Genomic DNA, 21,111 nt, shown 5'->3' with positions numbered 1-21,111 from the left:
CAAACAAATTAAAATAAATTCTCGAAAATAATATAAAATCTTAATAATACAAATACGTAAATTATAACAGTGAAATCCAGGAACGGGATTTCACAGAGTTGGTCTAGAACCTTCATCCGTCTGGATTTTGTTGAGTTGGTTGGGAATCCCATTTCCTATTTGGTTCCTTTTAGTGGCTAAACCCTTCCTTTGTGTATGGATTGTGTTGACTTGGCCCGGAATCTCATTTCTTATTCATTTCTGTTGATTGGTCCGAACACTCCTTCGTCTTGATTTTGTTAAGGTTGTTCGGAATCCCATTTCTTATTTGGTTCCATTGTGTTGGTCTAAAACCCTTATTCGTCTGAATTATGTTGATTTGGTGCAGAATCTCACTTCCTTTCGGTTCCTTTGAGTTTATTTAGAACCCTAGATTGTTGTGAATGGAAGTTGCTTAAGGTGTACTCTTGTGTTTGTTATTGGAATTACCATGTTATTGCTTGGAATATAAGAGGGAAATACGGAGACTTGCTTTAGTAAATTTCGCGAAATAATATTTGATCTGATCAGTTGATCAATGTGGTTAAAGTTAATTGTGCATCTTGGTTAGGAAACAATTGTGATATATGTGAATGATGTAATGACATGTTGGTGCATCACTCATATTGGGAGTTATATGTAACCCTATGTTTCTAGCCAATTAATGCCATGAGAAATTTCGGAGCTTAACAAAATGATGATCTACGAATGGCTTGATCCCGTCTTAAGGTACGTAGGCAGACAGTCTAACACAAGGGTTAGATGTAGCCATACAATATATGAAAGGATGTTCCATTGCTCAATTATTGGTGTTTTCGGTACTTCGCTTTGTGGGACAATTGGTCTTGTTGATGTGCTTTGTGTATGTATTTTATTGAAGTAATGAATTTAGCTTGATTTTATGTGGCTGTTTCAATACGGCGCGGACGGCACATGTTGATTCTGGACGTATCTCGGGATTAGAGTATGATAGCGGCCTTCTCCTTGTCATTTTGGACGTATCTAACTGGCCTTTTGGACCAACTTCTACTGTCTGGTATTTTTTTTTTTTACTGAATTTTTTACTTAATTACACCCGTTTGGTTAGGTGCTAAACCTTTTGTTCAACAATCCAAGTTAATTTTACACACTTTCAGAAAACTAGATCATGATAACATTTTGTAGATAAGACAAGTTCTTGGACTTCAGAATAGACGCAAATATAGTTGCACCCTTGACCATCATTTTGAAATTAATCACTGAGATTTGATGATAAAAAACAACATTGCTTAGTATGTTTAACTACTTTCTAATTCTTTTGGTCAATAATTAGATGGCATTAATCATTGTGGTATTGCAAAGCTATAACACATATTTCGTGCATGCAAAAGGTGCTTTAGTTGGACAAGTTGGAATATACAAGAAACATTGATTAAGGAATGATTAATATCTCCTTCTGCCCATTTAGTTCTCAGTTGCTACCTTTTGTTTGGGTTTGCGGGATCACATCGCAGCGAGGGACGCCTAGCATTTGGTTGGTCTTGATCCTAATTACACGTAACACATCCACTTGTTTAAAACATGATTTGGTGGATGCAAAATATAAATCATGATTCATGATTCGATTTTAATGTTTAATTAAGTCATTTTCTGTAGTTTAGGATTTCAAGTTTTGTGATTATGGCAATTGCAGGGACGTCACTATAATGTTTGATCATGTATTTTCTGTCATGCTATCGATTACCCCGTACAATCTGGTATATCACTTTCTGCTTTTGATTTTGTGCGTTGTACTAGCATGATACAAGCATACCTCTACATAGAGAGGTTTTTACCCGACACATCCTTTAACGTACCAAGAAAACTTACACGCCAAAATACTAAAAACCAAACTTCTACTATTCAACTGTACAATTTTTTACTTTCATTTTTCCATTATATGTGCTTGTTTTATAGAGATATTCCCACTCATTTCACAACACTCCTCTTTAGGTGTTCCATATATCAATATCGGTTGCCTCGTTAAACCTTACACACCAAAATATTATACAATTGCTCGTCCTAAATTTTGAAAGGTGAAAAGTTTCAAAGTGAGAGAAATGCTAAAGATAAAAATACAACTTTTCGTTATAATAGTCTCATTGTTTTGCCTGCACCAACTGAAAGGAAAATAAAATAATATCTAATATAATCCAAAGTTAAAAATTAAATTAAAAAACTAAGCAATGGAAGTATAGTTTTTCTGCATTGAGTACCAAAATCTAATAAATAAATAAAAACTCAGCATGTTTTTTTTTTTTTTTTTGGAGTAAGAAATAAACTTGAGTGCGCTTAGTCCAAATTCATATAACAAAACTGGGGCCTCTTAGCTCACTGTGCTGATATTAATGGTGGATCCCTAATAAGCATGCATGCCTTTGTAAAAAGAACATCCATCCGGAGAGAGAGAGAGAGAGAGAGAGAGAGAGAGAGAGAGTACAGACTTGAGTGGAATGCTGTCATCATTCAAGTTTCCAGTGCCCTCACACAGGGTAGTCAATGGTTACGACGGATAGATAACCACGGTTATATATTCATAATCGTTTATTTTCATATCTGTATAATCGTTTACCAGTTGGGTAATTGCCTAAACGGTTATACCCATATCCATAACTGTTTATAAATAGTTAACCATGCCCATAACCGTGTACCTATTTAATTGTAACCGTTTAGTACCCGTTTACCCATTTATCATTTTTTAACCCGTTTATCCTTTCTTTTTTACCATTACTCCTTTTTTATCCGTCTACGTATTTTTTAACAACTTGAAAATTAAAAAATTAAAATTTGTCATAATTTTCTTTTTCTAACAATTAAACACTGTTATAAGTACATTCATCATACATTTTCGCATTTAATTTTTTTAAGTCCTTATACCATTTCAATAATTGAAATAATAGTTTACGGACAATATTTTTAACTGTTAACAATAATTGCTAAGTATTCTTTACGAAAACTGTTAAAATAAAGTATTTTTAGATTATTTAACTCGGAATGTAAAGTATTAACATAATATATATAATGGACCATGAAATTAAAAGTGGTTAAGGAAAACTATATTATATTAGCTACATAAATCATACACTATAGTCAATAGCATTGATCAAAGTTTTGTCCAATAGGGAACATGGTTTGTGTTAATTTTACATATATAAGATAAATAGGTAAACGGTAATCCGTTTATAACCGTGGTTCACACCCATAACCGCCCATTGAAATTTTGCGAGTAAACGGTTATACCCATAGCCGTTTATTTATCTAAACGGTTACCTATAATCGTAACAGTAAAATTTAAATAGATAGATAACTGCAGTTACCCATAACCGATGAGTATTTGTCTATCGTTACTTGCAACTAAACTTGACAGTGCATTAGAGATAGACAACTTATAAAATGTCAACTCCTTTCCCTCTCTCCTCTCGATTATGCTTTCAGCGTTTGCATCCAAAGATACTAGAGTTTCCTCGGTTCTTCAACAAAATCATAGCCTTGATTGACTTCTTATTCCGAAAATATCACTTTCCACCTTCTCTCCAGTCTCTCTTTTACTACCACAAATCATTTACCACTGTTGAATGATATGAGAAGGAAGCACGATGAAAGTTGAAGCGAAGGGAATCTCACAAACAAATATTTTTCTTAGGCTCTTTCAGTTTATCAAGTATGGCTTTCGTCGAAACCATGTTTTTTCTTCTAATCCAGCATTTGGTCTCGGCATCTAGTAATGCAGTTATTGGTCATCTCCAGAGTCCTCATCACTCTTTGATTGCAGACAAGGCTGCTCTGCTGGAGTTCAAGAAGGCCATTGTATATGATCCGTATTCCAAGCTGGCTAATTGGAAGGAAGCTACTGATGTCTGCAAGTTCACGGGTGTCAGCTGCAACTTCACGGATGTCAGCTGCAACTTCACGGGTGTCAGCTGCAACACACAGCATTATCGCGTATCAGATCTCATTCTGAAGGATTATGCACTTGCAGGGAGGCTTTCACCATTCATTTCAAATCTTACAGGCCTCCGTAACCTGGTGCTAGTTGGAAATCACTTCTATGGAACTATCCCTGCTGAAATTGGCTCACTCAGGCGCCTCCATCGTCTACTGCTAGAGGGGAACAACTTTCATGGTTCAATACCAGATTCCTTAGCCCTTCCTTCAGACCTCACTACAGTTAGTCTATTGCAAAATAATTTAACCGGCGCCATTCCACCTACACTCTTCTCCAACTGCAGTATGTTAGCGGTTTTAGACCTTTCCAACAACCTTCTTTCCGGAAAAATTCCGATAGAGATTGGAAATTGTCCAAAACTATGGAGCCTCAATTTATACAACAATCAGTTCACTGGAGAACTTCCTCTCTTTCTGACCAATAGCTCACTGGTCAACTTAGATGTCGAATATAACCATCTTTCTGGCGAGCTGCCCATCAAGTTTGTACACAAGTTGCCAAATATTCTCTATCTTCATTTATCTAACAATGATATGGTAAGCCACGATGGCAACACCAATCTTGACCCCTTTTTCTCTGCCATCACAAATTGCACTTCTCTAGAGGAGCTTGAGCTGGCTGGTATGGGCCTCGGAGGAATATTGCCCACTTCCATCGGTGGACTTGGTATCAATTTTACGAATCTTTTGCTGCAAGAAAACCAGATATTTGGATCAATTCCTCCGAATATAGGTAATCTTTCTAAGCTTGTGGTCCTGAATTTGACATCCAATCGTCTGAATGGAACAATCTCAGCAAACATCAGTCAGCTGTCAAATTTGGAACAGCTTTTCTTATCACACAACCTGTTCACCGGCGCAATTCCAGCTGCATTGGGTCAGATGACTCACCTCGGCCTGCTTGATCTCTCTGATAACTCATTCTCCGGTGATATTCCAAGCGGTATAGGAAATTTGGTCAGCCTGAATTATCTGTTCCTCAACAACAACCTCCTTTCCGGATCAATACCTCCAACATTAGGACACTGCATACAACTGTACAAGCTTGATTTATCATACAACAGATTGACAGGCAGCATCCCCCCACAATTATTGGGTTTGAGTGAGATCAGAATTTTTATAAACCTCTCACACAATCAACTCGAAGGGCCTATACCGATTGAACTCAGCAAACTGGAAGATGTTCAAGAGATGGATCTTTCATCGAACAACCTAAGTGGAAGTATCTTCCCACAGATATCAAGTTGTATTGCATTGACCCTGATTAACTTTTCACACAATTCTTTGGAGGGGAAACTTCCAGATTCCATAGGTGAGCTGAAGAATCTTGAGTCCCTTGATATTTCAGGAAACCGCTTCTCTGGAAAGATTCCACTAAGCCTCAACAACAGCCGAACGCTTACATATCTAAATCTTTCCTTCAATAACTTTGAAGGAATGATTCCCTCTGGTGGCATCTTTGAAGCTGTCTCATATACATCTTTCTTGGGCAATCAGCACCTTTGTGGTACTGTTTCCTTCAGACCTGCTTGCCCCCACAAAATGCATCCGTTTCGATCGCACATTTTCTTAATCCTATTCAGCTTAGTCATATTCATTTCAACATCCCTATCAATACTATGCTCTGTGATTGCAATCTGGCACATTCAGGCACTAATCTCAGCTCAGAGGACTGCGACAGCAAGAAAACCAACACAACCAGAATTGGTTCACAGTTTCCCAAGAGTCACATATCGAGATCTGTCGGATGCCACTAACGGATTTGATGATCAGAGACTGATTGGAACTGGCAGCTATGGACGCGTGTACAGGGGAATTCTTCCAAATGGGACAACAATAGCAGTCAAGGTCTTACAGTTGCAATCTGGAAATTCAACAAAGAGTTTTACCAGAGAGTGCCAAGTCTTGAGGAGAATTAGGCACAGAAACCTTATAAGGATTATAACAGCATGCAGTCTACCGGACTTTAAGGCCATTGTTCTTCCTTATATGGCAAACGGTAGCTTAGAAAGCTGTCTCTATCAACATTCGAAGACAGGTCTGCGTTCAGGTTCTTCTGATTTGAGCCTGATCCAAAGGGTGAACATTTGCAGTGACATAGCTGAAGGGATGGCATATCTACATCACCACTCTCCAGTCAAAGTTATACACTGTGATCTAAAACCGAGCAATGTTCTTCTCAACAATGACATGACAGCTTTAGTTTCCGATTTTGGGATCGCAAGATTGCTGATAGCTGGAGGTGGAAATTCAGCTCTTGAGAACATGGGAAACTCTACTGCAAATATGTTATTCGGATCCATTGGATACATAGCACCAGGTAACGATCTATCCTCTGCTTAAGCTAGCCATTCGCAAAGCCAAACAGATAGAATACGAGTTTTGTTCATAACTAGATTCTCAGTAATTGGAACTTCAAGCATTTCTGAACACATATAAATCTAAGCATGGTAACAAAGATCATTCGTTCTTCAGAAAAAATGAAAACAATTCCCCAATTTCTCTATTTGAAGCCATTTTTAAAGACCGGCGATGATAGAACTCAATTATTTGTTCAATAACTTAGAATAAGGCCTAACACACGCTCGATTCTTTGTGCAGAATACGGGTATGGTTCTAATGCATCTACAAAAGGTGATGTTTACAGCTTCGGTGTTCTGGTTCTAGAGATGGTGACAAGAAAAAGGCCAACAGATGACATGTTTGTTGGAGGGCTAAACCTGCACAGGTGGGTTAAGAACCATTGTCATGGAAGGGTTGAAAAAGTGGTTGACTTCTCCCTAATGAGAGCTTCTAGAGATCAATCCGCCGAGGTGAGAAAGATGTGGGATGTTGCAATTGGAGAGTTGATAGAGTTGGGAATCCTCTGCACGCAGGAGTCCCCCTCCACTAGGCCGACAATGCTCGATGCTGCGGATGACTTGGATCGACTGAAGAGATATCTCTGTGGGGATACCACTGCAACATTTGCCCCTTCACTCGGAATTTCTTCTTCTACCCTAGACGATGACTAGCATCTCGGATCCCGTATACTTTTTTAACGAAATGCTTTCTTTCTGTTTCTAGCTCTATGTCAAACTTGTCTTGCAATCAGCATAGAATCTCTTATGTGGATGCAAATTTTCTCCGCTTGGACGATTTTGCACCTACAAAACAACTAGCATCTTAGGTTAAGACCAAGAGCCTCACGCGCCCACGATGAATGGGGGTGCTTTGGCCGAAGAACCTCCGATGCCAAAGTTATAATTTTAGAGAAAAATAGTGTTTAGAATATTTGGGATTTTTTGTAAGAGAATTAGAACTAGTGTTTTGTGAAAATGGGACCCAATTTATAGGAGAGGAAAAGGATGATTTATTTTGGGGGGTTATGGAGATAATGGGCTAGTTATTTTGGGGAGTTATGGAAATAATTGGCTAGTTAATTAGCAAATAGTAATAACCTAATTAACTAGATATTTGAATGTCATAAAAAGGGGGAGAAAATGGCAGCAACAAACAGAAAATAAAGGGCATGGCCGGCCTAGTGGGTTTTTGGTTATAATTTGGAGGTTTAGTTGATAATTAAGGGATTGATTAGGTAATTAATCCTTTAATTAGTCAATTTTAGGAAATATGAAAGGAATAAGTATATTATTTAGCTAATTGATTAGCTAAATAATGAAATGGGAAATATATGAATAAATTAGGTTTTAAGTTGATACCTATTTTGGGCACTTTTGACTTGGTTGAAGGATAATTGTCTGCTGCTTGAGCGTAGGAATCCCGGTATACCTCAAGGGTAGTTTTGTCTTTTTTTGTCAAAAATCCACGTGTCGCCTTGTGATTTTTTTTGGCTCCACATCTTACATTCTTATCGATCAACAGTAAGAACAATGATCACAGTTGGATTCAAAAGCTTCTGCAACATTGGCACCATGCAATTTTCTTACAATTATTTCCTAAATATGTTTTACATAGAGCAGAAAAATAAAAACAAATAGACAGATGCTAATAATTGATGCAGGGCGCAGTGGGTAGAAACAAAATAAAGTGATATGAACTGATAAATATGATTAAAAAGAAAACGAAAGGCAGAGTCCACTATCTTCAAGGAGAGACCTAAAAACCTTATAAACTTTTGTTCTAGTACCAGTTTATGACGTAGACACTAGAAAGAACAAAGCTGCATACTTTTAAACAAGAGAAAGGCACAAATATAAGATAGAAATCTCTTTGAATATTTCATTTATCAACAAAAAATGTCCCACCTCCCCACCTTCCAGCAAGAAATTGGTTTTATATCAAATTTGTAACATACATTCAGAATTTAAAAGGGCAATAAACTTAAAAACACTAAAACTGAAAATTACATAAAGAAAGGATTATGATCAGCCATAAAAACGTCCTAGCTGCTACGATTAGCCAAAAACGCCTTGGAATTAATCTGATGAGCCATTATGTATTAAAATGCTCTTTATTCCAGCACATAAATTCATCTTCCAATCATTTATTATTGTGCTCCATGCCAAATGCATCTTTCATTTCCCGTACTGCACCACTAATTTGTTGGAACTTGTGAGTGGGACTTAGTCCCACATCGCCCAAACACATGGTGGAAGTCCACTTTATAAGTCTCTTCTCTCCTTTATGTTTTGAAAAGAATTGAGCTAAAGTTATGGACATTGGGCCTTACAAATAGAGGTTTGGGTGTATATATTATATTCAAAGATGGGCATCAGGCTTGGATTGACGAAAACACAAGTTTAAATTTTTACGTTTTTGATTTTTGCATTCAGTTTTTCAAAAGGATAAAACTGATGACGAACAGTTACAACCATTCTAAAAACGGTTTCAACTGCTCCACTACGCCATTATAAATATGGCCATAAGATCAGAAACAAGAGATAATTTTCCATCAATTCCTTTTATACTTTAGAGAGAACCATCACAACAAATTCGCCTAGAATCCAAGTTCGTGTGCAAGAACTTGGATTAGATAGTTGTATCCTGCCAGATAGACATCCTTTGAACTATTGCACTGGTGTAGGGGCGTATTTCTGTCTTAGGAGATTGCTCTGCAAGCCTCTATCTTCCGAAAACAAGTCAGTGTGTTTTTTGTGATTTGTTATTCAAATTCATTAAATTGTTCATATTGTAAGATATATCGTGAAATTTCTGTTCAAGATAAACTGTGCAATTGTTATATATTATACACTTGACATTTGATTTGATCTAACATAATTTAGGGTTAGTCAAGTTTAGTCCTTTCTCTTGCAGGACTGACCCACTAATCATCATCTCGTCTTCAAGACGTGATGATTAAGAAGCAAAGTGCAGCTCTAATGCATACAAATGTTGTAATATTAGGGAGATAATGCATAACATCATGAACAGTTTGTGAAAACCGTGGAGAGAGGAAGCAATCAAAAACACAATGATAAGGAAGGAATACATGATTGTGCTCAGTGACTCGGCCTCCAACCGAGTTTCCTACGCCCACTCCTCGCCATCACACAACTTACAGATTTGTCAACATATTTGATAAGATGTGTGAAGGCCTTAAGTCCTGAAGGTTTATGTTCACTCATTGTCAAACGTCAACTAAAAAGTGTGTGAGTGCGGCCATTTCCACAATCATATCATCTCCCCGAGAATATACTGTTTGGAGTGGCTTCCAGCATCTCACTTGTGGAATGATAGAACAGACGATACACCAATGGCACTACATTCTGGTTCGATTTAAGCAACTACACATCTTAGGGATGAGGACCCTCTCCAGATCCTCTTTTGTGAGGATGCTAGAGATCCTCACATTCTATTAGTTCATCGTGCATCGTTCGATCAGCTTTCGTTAGATGTTGTTATGTTTAAATTTAAATAAAAAAGTCCAAATAATTTCTAACCGCATGATGTAAGATTAACAAATAGGTTGTGAGTCCCTAAGATTCTCTTTGGATGGGATCCTATTCCCACATCTTAGTGCATTTTATGATGGAGCAAATTACGTGGGTACCTCTTAAAACATTTGGCAGTGGAACCACAACAAATGAAAGTGTTAGATGAGACCAAGGAACCATTGCACCACACAACTAATCGAGCAATAAACATAATATGCCAGGAAAAGAAAGTTTACATCATTGTAAATCTAGGACATTAACAAAAACATTGTATATTTGTAGACAATTATTCAAGCAGAGTCACAAACAGAGAAGAAAAAACCAACTAAACTAAACCCTTAATTTCAGTCAACTTCCTCAATCGTAGGCCCGGCTCCTGATCCGCCACCGGACGTAGTGTTTCCAAATCCGCTACCAGGCATCTGAGCACCACCGCCCATCGGCACATTTCCGCCAGGACCCTGATACATTTTGGCAATGATCGGGTTGCACAATCCCTCCAACTCCTTTTGCTTGTCCTCAAATTCCTCCACCTCGGCCAACTGGTTCCGGTCTAGCCACTCGATTGCCTCGTCAATGGCCTTCTCAATCTTCTGCTTGTCTGCAGGGTCTAATTTTCCAGCAATCTGCTCATCTTTGATGGTGTTCCGCATGTTGTATGCGTAGTTCTCAAGCGAGTTCTTGGCATCCACCTTCTTCTTCACCTCCTCATCTTCAGCCTTGTACCTCTCTGCCTCCTGCACCATTCGCTCAATCTCTTCCTTGCTCAGTCTTCCCTTGTCGTTGGTAATAGTGATCTTGTTCTTCACTCCAGCAGTCTTGTCCTCCGCCGACACATTCAAGATACCATTTGCATCAATGTCAAAGCAGACATTGATCTGAGGGACGCCTCTTGGCGCCGGAGGAATGCCCGTGAGTTCAAACTTGCCGAGGAGGTTGTTGTCCTTGGTTCTAGCCCTTTCTCCTTCATACACCTGAATTAACACTCCTGGCTGATTGTCGGAGTAGGTAGAGAAGATCTGCTCCTTCTTGGTAGGAATGGTGGTATTTCTCGGAATCAAGACGGTCATGACACCACCTGCAGTCTCAAGACCGAGGCTGAGAGGAGTGACGTCAAGAAGCAACAGATCTTGGACCTTCTCATTTCCTTCGCCGGTTAAAATTGCAGCTTGAACAGCAGCACCATAAGCCACGGCTTCGTCAGGGTTTATGCTCTTGCACAATTCCTTGCCATTGAAGAAATCTTGCAAAAGCTGCTGAACTTTGGGAATTCTCGTCGACCCACCAACTAAAACAACCTCATGAACCCGACTCTTGTCGATTTTGGAATCCCTCAAACACTTCTCAACAGGTTCCATACACTTCCTGAACAAATCCATATTCATCTCTTCAAATCTCGCCCTAGTAATTGTAGAATAGAAATCAATACCTTCGTAGAGCGAATCGATCTCAATGGTGGTCTGAGCGGTGGAAGACAAAGTCCTTTTCGCCCTCTCGCACGCAGTCCTCAACCTCCTCAAGGCTCTGGCATTGCTACTAATATCCTTCTTGTGCTTTCTCTTAAACTCTTGCACAAAGTGATTAACAAGCCTGTTGTCAAAATCCTCACCACCAAGATGAGTATCGCCAGCAGTAGCCTTCACTTCGAAGATCCCTTCCTCAATTGTGAGCAAAGAAACATCAAAAGTCCCACCACCAAGATCGAAAATAAGAACATTCTTCTCGCCAGTACCGGATCCCTTCTTGTCAAGACCGTAAGCAATAGCAGCAGCAGTAGGCTCGTTGATAATCCTCATCACATTGAGCCCGGCAATGGAGCCAGCATCCTTTGTGGCCTGCCTCTGCGAGTCATTGAAGTAAGCAGGTACAGTGACCACAGCGTTGTTGCAAGGGTGACCCAAATAAGCCTCGGCAATCTCCCTCATCTTAGTCAGCACCATCGACGATATCTCTTCCGCCGCAAACTGCTTCTCTTCGCCTTTGTAATTTACCACAATCATGGGCTTGTCGCCGGGACCAGAAACGACCTTGAAAGGCCAGTGCTTCATGTCGCTCTGGACAGAAGGGTCGGAGAACCGCCTGCCGATGAGTCTCTTGGCGTCGAAAACGGTGTTTTGGGGGTTCATGGCGACCTGGTTCTTGGCTGCGTCGCCGATCAAACGCTCGGTGTCGGTGAAGGCGACATAGGAAGGGGTGGTTCTGTTGCCCTGGTCATTGGCTATGATCTCAACGCGGTCGTTCTGCCACACCCCGACGCAGCTGTAGGTGGTCCCGAGGTCGATGCCGATGGCCTTGCCTTGCGTCTTTGAAGCCATGAATAAGAAAAGAAGAAATCACGAAAAAATTTAAAAGAAGGATTAGGGTTGTTGAGTGGGTGAAGTGAGCTTTTCTGTTGTTGTTTGCCTGATGGTCTGCCTGGGAGACCATGGCAATGCATATATACAGGCATTGGGTGTCTAGTACGAAGGAGGAGGGCAAGAAATTTCGAGAGGTATGTAGAAGTATAGAAGAAGAAAAGAGGGAAGAAGGAAGGAACCAGAGAGATCTGGAAACATTGAACCAATGTGTCCAACTTCCTACATTTGGATTTGGGTTTGGGAGGGAGTGGGAATTGGGCTAATCAACACGTTTGGGCTAATTAGCTGATTGTGCATCATCGTTTTTTTTTTTTTTTAATTATTATTATGTATACGTAATATGTTGGTCAAATAATGTGCCACCAATTAATTTTATAATTAATTCATATTAGAATTTAATGTATCATGGGGTGGTCAAATGGTTGAGGACGAAGTTTAGGCAAATATTCTACAAGGCACATTCTGGGTTCGATGTCTTTGTGAGTCTTTCGGCTCTCAAAAAAATGGACTGCGTCTTGAAGTCATCAGCTGGTCTGTTTTATTTTATTTTAATTATATATATATTAAGAATGTACGCATTCTTTGGTGCACAAATTTAGTGCTCGTAGCACCAATTTTTGTTAGTTCTAATTTTTCTTTTACCCTGTGATTTGTGAATATAAAACTTTTTTTTTTTTTGAACAATTCAAAATCTGAGAAAAACTATACCCAGCCGGAACTTCCTTTGGACCACCCGAGGGTTGATGGTTTATTTGGTAAATAGGTCGTATTTATTGTACTCGTGTTAACATGTGTTGTGTCATATCGTTAAGGTGACGGGTTGAAAGATCCAAACTCAAACCCGACCTGCTAAAATAACCAATGAAGGATTAATTTTATTTAATTTTAATACCCACTATCAATTAAAATTATTAGTTTATCTCTTTTTTTTTAATTTTTTTTATGTAATTGTTGTTTAGTGCAAGTAATGACAGCAAAAGGAAAAATATGGATGATTTTTAGGGGTGCAACCTAGGTTGGGTCAACCTAAATCCACTCATGCTCAACTTGATTTCTAAAATAGATGGGGCGGGTTAGAATAAAGGAAAAACCCTCCATCAACCTGATCATTTATTAGGTTGAGTTGATTTGATATCTTACCCACCCATGTCAACCCAAACACAACCCGATTTTGAGCTCGAATTTACCCATGCACATATTACCATCCCACTGCATATTATATGAGTTATGTATAAGTTTTGGAATGACTATACTTCTTTATAGTCCGTCGTCATATGGATAATGAATTATAGTGTTACTTTTATATTTCTTTGATTGACTCTTTGGTGTACGCCTTCTGTTTAATTTCAAATTTGCATAGTTGAAACATTAGAAAGAATCTCCAAGTTGTTTGTTTTAATTTTTGTGCGGATGATGATGTGTAAATGAAATTTTAACTAATATTGACGTTGTATGGTTCAAAACTTGAAAAATCATGCAAAACAAAGTGTTATACAATTGGACTTGATAAGGTTGACGAATCTGAACCCATCTAGAATATCCGGACTCAATTAAAATCCAAACCCTACTAAATCTGGATGAAACCCAACCCCAACCCGAATTATAAAAGAATAGATTAGAATTGGATTGACCATCCAACTCGTCCGAGTTGCACCTCTAGTTATTTCAAAAGAGATTGACAAACTTTAAATTCTTAAGAATAGTAGAAATTAACTTTATAGCTTTTGTATTGTTTCTGTACATGGTTCATTTATAGCTTGTATATTGTTTCAGTGTGTTAACTCCTCCATCCATTGACCATTAGCTTTAGCTCCATTGTTGTGGAGCGGGAGACCCAATCACTCAACAGTCGACAACATACCGTGTATTTACAGTCGACACCATACCGTGTATTGTATAGTAGAAAGTTAACGATATATCGACAGTTAGTAGCGGAGTTCTAGAAAATTTTATGTGTGGAAGAACCTTTCATATACATAGGTAATTTGAACTCATAATATGCAAGATTGGAGTAATTTGTATAAAAATTGAAAGACCCTAAATTCAATAGAGAAAACTAAAAACATTACACAATCTCAAATATGAGGTAAAGAGTAATCAAAATTAAAAAATAAATATATAAGTTAAAGCCAAAGAAAAGTTGATAGAATAAGAGGAAGGCAAGTGAAGATTGCACTGTAGTAAAAGAGATGGAGAGAAAAATGAGGCGTTGCTTGGAACAGAAAGCGTTTGGATTGAGGAAACACTTAAATTTTAAGGGTATGAGACTAATATGCAACATCAACATCTCTTGTAGTAGCAAGAAGAAAAAAAAGGCAGGATGGCGCAGAGACCATTCTAGTCCCTTAGTCACCTACCATTGTCGGAAGTTCACATCATCAAATAAATTGAAGAGAATCAAATAACAAAATTAACAAGGCCTGTGTGAGATGTAAAAATGATTGTGTTAATAGCACCACCCTATTCCAAATCCAATTCAAGTATGTTCGATTATAATAAATTGTTTGTTTTTCAAGAGAAGGCACCATGCTTCTTCCTAGCCTTGTGGTTAAGTGCTTTTGCATGGGTGGTACCTACAAGGATAGGGTTCGAAGCTTGGTGGGGATGAATGTGTATGTAACAACGACAAGGACCTTTCTGCACCAAATGAGGTATTCCAAAATACCTCTGTTTTTTGTACCACCAATTTCTTGTACATTTTAGATCGCCACTTGTTTCTCAGCATCAACATTGATGAGTTGAGATTCAAGAGGTTAAGTGATAATTTGACTTTTAAGGAATTAAGTGAGACACCAGTAAAATTTTAAGAAGTTTAAATGTAATTAAGCTTTTTCAAAGTCAAATTATGGATTTGAGGACATAGAGTAAATATATATATATATATATATATATATATATATATATATATATATATATATATATATATATATACAGGGAGCTTAAGGGGAGGGATCCCCATTTTTTTTTGAAAAAATGGGGACACGCTCTCCACCGTTAGATTGACTTTAATGAAATTGTGTGGTTGAGATTAAAACACAGGCCATAGAATCTCAACCACAGGATTTCATTTAATTCAAATCCAACGGTGTGGAGCGTGTCCCCATTTTTTTGAAAAAATGGGGATCCCTCCCCTTAAGCAATTCCTATATATATATATATATATATATATATATATATATATATATATATATTTTGTTGAGTTAGTAGGAGTGGAGATTAATGGAGGAAAACACTTCCTTCGGAGGAGAGATAGGTGTCACTGTACAAGTTGTGAGATACCTGTGTTAAAAAATTGACAACTTAAAAAATAAAACTTTTCTCTGCTTATATAAAGACAAGTGGTATATTACTCGTGTTTCGAACACAAAGAAAATTTTCTTCATTATAAAGTACCCCCTCACTCTACTAGGCTGTATTTTCTACACAAAACTAATTCTAGGAATTGGATTCAGAGAGTCATGTTTGGGCTGCACCAATATTAGCTTAATTAAGAAGCAAATATCTCTGCAAAAAGTAAAGAAATAAAGAAAGAATGAGTGGGCGTGGATCAAAATGGATTAAAGATTTCAAAAGAATCAATTTACTGAAATCTCATACTTCGTATATCCTAAAAAGAAATGTTCGGTGTATTGGAATGAATCTTTGTTAATAGGTCATGTCGTACCAATATCAATCCATTTGATTCTATTTATTCAAAAGAAAGGATTCATTGTCCCATGATAATCAAAGGAGAAAGAAATGTTCATAAAAAAGGTTTGATCTTTGTCGAAAATGATAAAAAAGGTTGAATTTAATTTTGATATATGATTAAGAATATGTGCTTTCGAAATGTTTTGATTTTTTGTGTTCTTAAGTTTATGTTTCTAAAACAATTTAATTTTGTGATTAATTTAATTTTTTTTTGTTTTGAAGCTGAGCATATTGACGTCTGGAAGAGTGTTGTGTCAAGATGACTCCGAGGTCGTCCTCGGAGAGCATTTTTGAGGTCATTATTTGAGGATGTAATGTACCTATATACAATCTACTCTTAAGCACATATATTTTTCAGAACTTTTTACACCTTCAATATTTTTCAAACCCTCAACACCGCGCAGGTACACCTGCTTGTTAAAGAATTAAAGGAGACATCGCAGAGCAATTTTTCAAATGGAAAAATTTGAAATAGGTTTAATTTTATAAGCCTACTTTTGAAATAGATTTAATTTTTAGTGATTTTTAATTTTTGAAATAGGTTTAATTTTTCGTTACTTTAATCCATATCAAAAGGGTGTGATATCCACACACTTCTTTTTACTTTTCTTACATATTTTTAATTTTCAATTATCGAACCAGATGAATTAAAGAAGATCAACGGACAAAAATAAACAAGAAATATGTGAGAGGTAAAAAAGGCACACCCTTATCAAAAGATCCCTTTTCAAATCCCCCTTCTCTCGCTTTCAGACCACAAGAAGACAAAATCCAACGTTACCATTCAAAACAGAACTAGCTGCGTGTTTTACTTTAATTGGATCATACATATGTGGAAAAAGCAAACAAGCCAACTCAGAGTTCAACCACTCTCCAGAACTCTCTGGTGTAACCTTCGACGGTTCGAGTGTTCTCCAGAACTCTCCAGAACCGTTCGACATCTCCCACTGATTTTTCTCACAACCTCCCAGTCCCTTCCACCACCTTCTCTTCCTCTCCCATGAAGCTCTCCACGAACCCTACTCACCCATATAAATTTGAACCCCCAAACCCCGCCTCATACTCAAACCAAAAGCATTCCAGACAACCACAAAATTCAAATTTCCAGAGCAACCAGATTTTGCTTCTTTTTTCGTTGTTTTCTCGAACCAGTTATTCAATAGTTTCGCACTGATTTGTTGTCCATGGCTGCAAAGACGCAAGGCAAGGCTATCGGCATCGACCTCGGCACCACCTACAGCTGCGTCGGGGTGTGGCAGAACGACCGCGTTGAGATCATAGCCAATGACCAGGGAAACAGGACCACCCCTTCCTATGTCGCCTTCACCGACACGGAGCGTTTGATCGGCGATGCAGCCAAGAACCAGGTCGCTATGAACCCCCAAAACACCGTTTTTGACGCCAAGAGACTCATCGGCAGGCGGTTCTCCGACCCTTCTGTCCAGAGCGACATGAAGCACTGGCCTTTCAAGGTCGTTGCTGGTCCTGGCGACAAGCCGATGATTGTGGTAAATTACAAAGGCGAAGAGAAGCAGTTTGCGGCGGAAGAGATATCGTCGATGGTGCTGACTAAGATGAGGGAGGTTGCCGAGGCTTATTTGGGTCATCCTTGCAACAACGCTGTGGTCACTGTACCTGCTTACTTCAATGACTCGCAGAGGCAGGCCACAAAGGATGCTGGCTCCATTGCCGGGCTCAATGTGATGAGGATTATCAACGAGCCTACTGCTGCTGCCATTGCTTACGGTCTTGACAAGAAGGGATCCAGTACTGGCGAGAAGAATGTTCTTATTTTCGATCTTGGTGGTGGGACTTTTGATGTTTCTTTGCTCACAATTGAGGAAGGGATCTTCGAAGTGAAGGCTACTGCTGGTGATACTCATCTTGGTGGTGAGGATTTTGACAACAGGCTTGTTAATCACTTTGTGCAAGAGTTTAAGAGAAAGCACAAGAAGGATATTAGTAGCAATGCCAGAGCTTTGAGGAGGTTGAGGACTGCGTGCGAGAGAGCGAAAAGGACCTTGTCTTCCACCGCTCAGACCACCATTGAGATCGATTCGCTCTATGAAGGTATTGATTTCTATTCTACAATTACTAGGGCGAGATTTGAAGAGATGAATATGGATTTGTTCAGGAAGTGTATGGAACCTGTTGAAAAGTGTTTGAGGGATTCCAAAATCGACAAGAGTCGAGTTGATGAGGTTGTTTTGGTTGGTGGGTCGACGAGAATTCCCAAAGTTCAGCAGCTTTTGCAAGATTTCTTCAATGGCAAGGAATTGTGCAAGAGCATAAACCCTGACGAAGCCGTGGCTTATGGTGCTGCTGTTCAAGCTGCAATTTTAACCGGCGAAGGAAATGAGAAGGTCCAAGATCTGTTGCTTCTTGATGTCACTCCTCTCAGCCTTGGTCTTGAGACTGCAGGTGGTGTGATGACCGTCTTGATTCCGAGAAACACAACCATTCCTACCAAGAAGGAGCAGATCTTCTCTACCTACTCCGACAACCAGCCAGGAGTGTTAATTCAGGTGTATGAAGGAGAGAGGGCTAGAACCAAGGACAACAACCTCCTCGGCAAGTTTGAACTCACGGGCATTCCTCCGGCGCCAAGAGGCGTCCCTCAGATCAATGTCTGCTTTGACATTGATGCAAATGGTATCTTGAATGTGTCGGCGGAAGACAAGACTGCTGGAGTGAAGAATAAGATCACTATTACCAACGACAAGGGAAGACTGAGCAAGGAAGAGATTGAGAGAATGGTGCAGGAGGCAGAGAGGTACAAGGCTGAAGATGAGGAGGTGAAGAAGAAGGTGGATGCCAAGAACTCGCTTGAGAACTACGCATACAACATGCGGAACACCATCAAGGATGAGCAGATTGCTGGAAAATTAGACCCTGCAGACAAGCAGAAGATTGAGAAGGCCATTGACGAGGCAATCGAGTGGCTAGACCGGAACCAGTTGGCCGAGGTGGAGGAATTTGAGGACAAGCAAAAGGAGTTGGAGGGATTGTGCAACCCGATCATTGCCAAAATGTATCAGGGTCCTGGCGGAAACGTGCCGATGGGCGGTGGTGCTCAGATGCCTGGTAGCGGATTTGGAAACACTACGTCCGGTGGCGGATCAGGAGCCGGGCCTACGATTGAGGAAGTTGACTGAAATTAAGTGTTTGGTTTAGTTGGTTATTTCTTCTCTGTTTGTGACTGCTTGAATAATTGCCTACAAATATACAATGTTTTTGTTAATGTCCTAGATTTACAATGATGTAAACTTTCTTTTCCTGGCATATTATGTTTATTGCTCGATTAGTTGTTTGGTGCAATGGTTGCTTAGTCTTATCTAACACTTTCATTTGATTGCTACATGTTCATTAGGATTTAGGGTTTATGGTGGTCTGTCATAGCCACTCATTTGTGGTGGTTCCACTGCCAAATGTTTTAAGAGGTACCCCCGTAATTTGCTCCAAAAAATGCACTAAGATGTAAGATTTGGATCCCATTCGGATTTTTACATCCTATCAATTTATCGTATATCATGAGGTTATAAATCATTTTAATTTTTTTTATTTAAATTAAAGGCAAACAATACCTAACAGAAGTTGGCCGCACGATTGTACGATGAGGATCTTCAGCATCCTACAAAGAGGATCCTCTAGATGTGTACTTACATGGAACCAGAATCTAGCGCCATTGGTGTATTGTCTGTTCTATCATTCCTCCGGCGCCAAGAGGTGTCCCTCAGATCAATGTCTGCTTTGACATTGATGCAAATGGTATATTGAACGTGTCGGCGGAAGACGAGACTGCTGGAGTGAAGAACAAGATCACCAATACCAACGACAAGGGAAGATTGAGCAAGGAAGAGGTTGAGAGAATGGTGCAAAAGGCAGAGAGGTACAAGGCTGAAGATGAGGAGGTGAAGAAGAAGGTAGATGCCAAGAACTCCCTCGAGAATTACGCATACAACATACGGAACGCCATCAAGGATGAGAAGATCGCTGGAAAATTAGATCCTGCTGACAAGCAGAAGATGGAGAAGGCCATTGACGAGGCAATCGAGTGGCTAGACCGGAACCAGTTGGCTGAGGTGGAGGAGTTTAAGGATAAGCAAAAGGAGTTGGAGGGATTGTGCAACACGATTATTGCCAAAATGTATCAAGGTGCTGGTGGGGATGTGCCAATGGGCGGTGGTGCTCGGATGCCTGGAGGTGGAAACGCTAGCTGTGGTGGTGGATCAGGAGCCGGACCTAAGATTGAAGAGGTTGATTAAGCTTGAAGAGGTTTCCAAGTGACGTACAGCTTGTGAACTCTGCTCTTTGTGTACTGAGTTATCTTGAGTTAGTAGATGCGGAATAATGCAGAGCTGTAGGCTGTAGCCATAGGAATTATGAGAGGGTTTGTATAATATTATTACTGATTTATCTTTCAGCGTCTTCTGGAATCGAATTAAAACGTGTTTCCTCAAATTTCAAAGAATGTACTGATTTATTAGGTTTCTATTTGGACTCTCTCAGATCATGATAAGAACCGTGTGGAAGAACTGATTTCCTTGATTACAGGATATTAGGGTGACGTGATTAGGTTGTGGTTAAACAACCTGTTAGTCATGTAGATTATTAGGGCACTGACTGATAGCTGGAATTCAGTTAGGAATATGCTAAGGGGACGGTCCTGCTCACAAGCTTATACGGTCGATCACTAGACCTAGCACACAAGCTTATACATTCACTTGATCACACACCCATCACTAGTATTGAGCATAAGGCACTGCGTGAGTGGAAAGCCTCTCTCGTGTGTTTCCCTGTGCATTCATCCAACTCCAATGGCATCTTCAGGTACTTGTATTTCAGTAGAAACACCAGTTGTGCACAACCTTACAATCTCTAATATTTATGCTGGTGTCTCTTCAGTAAGACAACATGTACTTATATATATGTATGATCACAAAGAACCCATTGTATTATTTGTAATCCTAAGGTTCTTCCTCGGGTTTCAGATGTTAACATGGGCTTGTCTTTTCCATCTTTTTATTAGCCCTTCTTTATTTTCGGTCATTTCTCCTAAGGTTCTTCATCGGATTTCAGATTATTGAAGCACAAAGTTGTTCTTTGCCAGATTATTCAATAAATTTATTCCCTTCTATGGCGCAACAGATTTTACGTATGCCTTTGCCTTTAAATATTGAGGATAACAAATTGATTTGGGAGCCCTC

General features: G+C 39.2%; 4 protein-coding genes across 4 annotated transcripts; 3 read left to right on the top strand and 1 right to left on the bottom strand.

Moving 5' to 3' along the window:
* The first annotated feature begins 3,600 nt into the window (after positions 1 to 3,600).
* On the top strand, positions 3,601 to 7,108 carry LOC103405586 (putative leucine-rich repeat receptor-like serine/threonine-protein kinase At2g24130). Its single transcript, XM_008344597.4, has 2 exons — positions 3,601 to 6,301; positions 6,583 to 7,108. The coding sequence occupies exons 1-2, from the start codon at positions 3,700 to 3,702 to the stop codon at positions 6,993 to 6,995; spliced, it is 3,015 nt and encodes a 1,004-aa protein (XP_008342819.3). The 5' UTR covers positions 3,601 to 3,699; the 3' UTR covers positions 6,996 to 7,108.
* Positions 7,109 to 10,036: 2,928 nt separating this feature from the next.
* On the bottom strand, positions 10,037 to 12,436 carry LOC103428963 (heat shock 70 kDa protein). Its single transcript, XM_008367098.4, has one exon. The coding sequence runs from the start codon at positions 12,170 to 12,172 to the stop codon at positions 10,202 to 10,204; it is 1,971 nt and encodes a 656-aa protein (XP_008365320.3). The 5' UTR covers positions 12,173 to 12,436; the 3' UTR covers positions 10,037 to 10,201.
* Positions 12,437 to 16,747: 4,311 nt separating this feature from the next.
* LOC103405590 (heat shock 70 kDa protein) lies at positions 16,748 to 19,222 on the top strand. Its single transcript, XM_008344600.4, has one exon. The coding sequence runs from the start codon at positions 17,089 to 17,091 to the stop codon at positions 19,057 to 19,059; it is 1,971 nt and encodes a 656-aa protein (XP_008342822.2). The 5' UTR covers positions 16,748 to 17,088; the 3' UTR covers positions 19,060 to 19,222.
* Positions 19,223 to 19,487: 265 nt separating this feature from the next.
* LOC139193538 (heat shock 70 kDa protein-like) lies at positions 19,488 to 20,395 on the top strand. Its single transcript, XM_070816626.1, has one exon. The coding sequence runs from the start codon at positions 19,774 to 19,776 to the stop codon at positions 20,167 to 20,169; it is 396 nt and encodes a 131-aa protein (XP_070672727.1). The 5' UTR covers positions 19,488 to 19,773; the 3' UTR covers positions 20,170 to 20,395.
* Positions 20,396 to 21,111: the final 716 nt, after the last annotated feature.

The sequence above is a fragment of the Malus domestica genome, chromosome 17, assembly GCF_042453785.1.
Source record: "Malus domestica chromosome 17, GDT2T_hap1".
NCBI lineage: Eukaryota > Viridiplantae > Streptophyta > Magnoliopsida > Rosales > Rosaceae > Malus > Malus domestica.
Note: the sequence above shows the minus strand (reverse complement) of the source record. Positions and strands in the feature narration are given on the sequence as shown.

What these genes read in the sequence shown, in the direction of transcription:
- LOC103405590 (XM_008344600.4), top strand. Translation starts at nt 17,089, where the DNA reads ATGGCTGCAAAGACGCAAGGCAAGGCTATCGGCATCGACCTCGGCACC.
- LOC103428963 (XM_008367098.4), bottom strand. Translation starts at nt 12,172, where the DNA reads ATGGCTTCAAAGACGCAAGGCAAGGCCATCGGCATCGACCTCGGGACC.
- LOC103405586 (XM_008344597.4), top strand. Translation starts at nt 3,700, where the DNA reads ATGGCTTTCGTCGAAACCATGTTTTTTCTTCTAATCCAGCATTTGGTC. An exon ending in CATTGGATACATAGCACCAG is followed by an intron (nt 6,302 to 6,582) that starts GTAACGATCTAT and finishes TTCTTTGTGCAG; the next exon opens with AATACGGGTATGGTTCTAAT.
- LOC139193538 (XM_070816626.1), top strand. Translation starts at nt 19,774, where the DNA reads ATGGTGCAAAAGGCAGAGAGGTACAAGGCTGAAGATGAGGAGGTGAAG.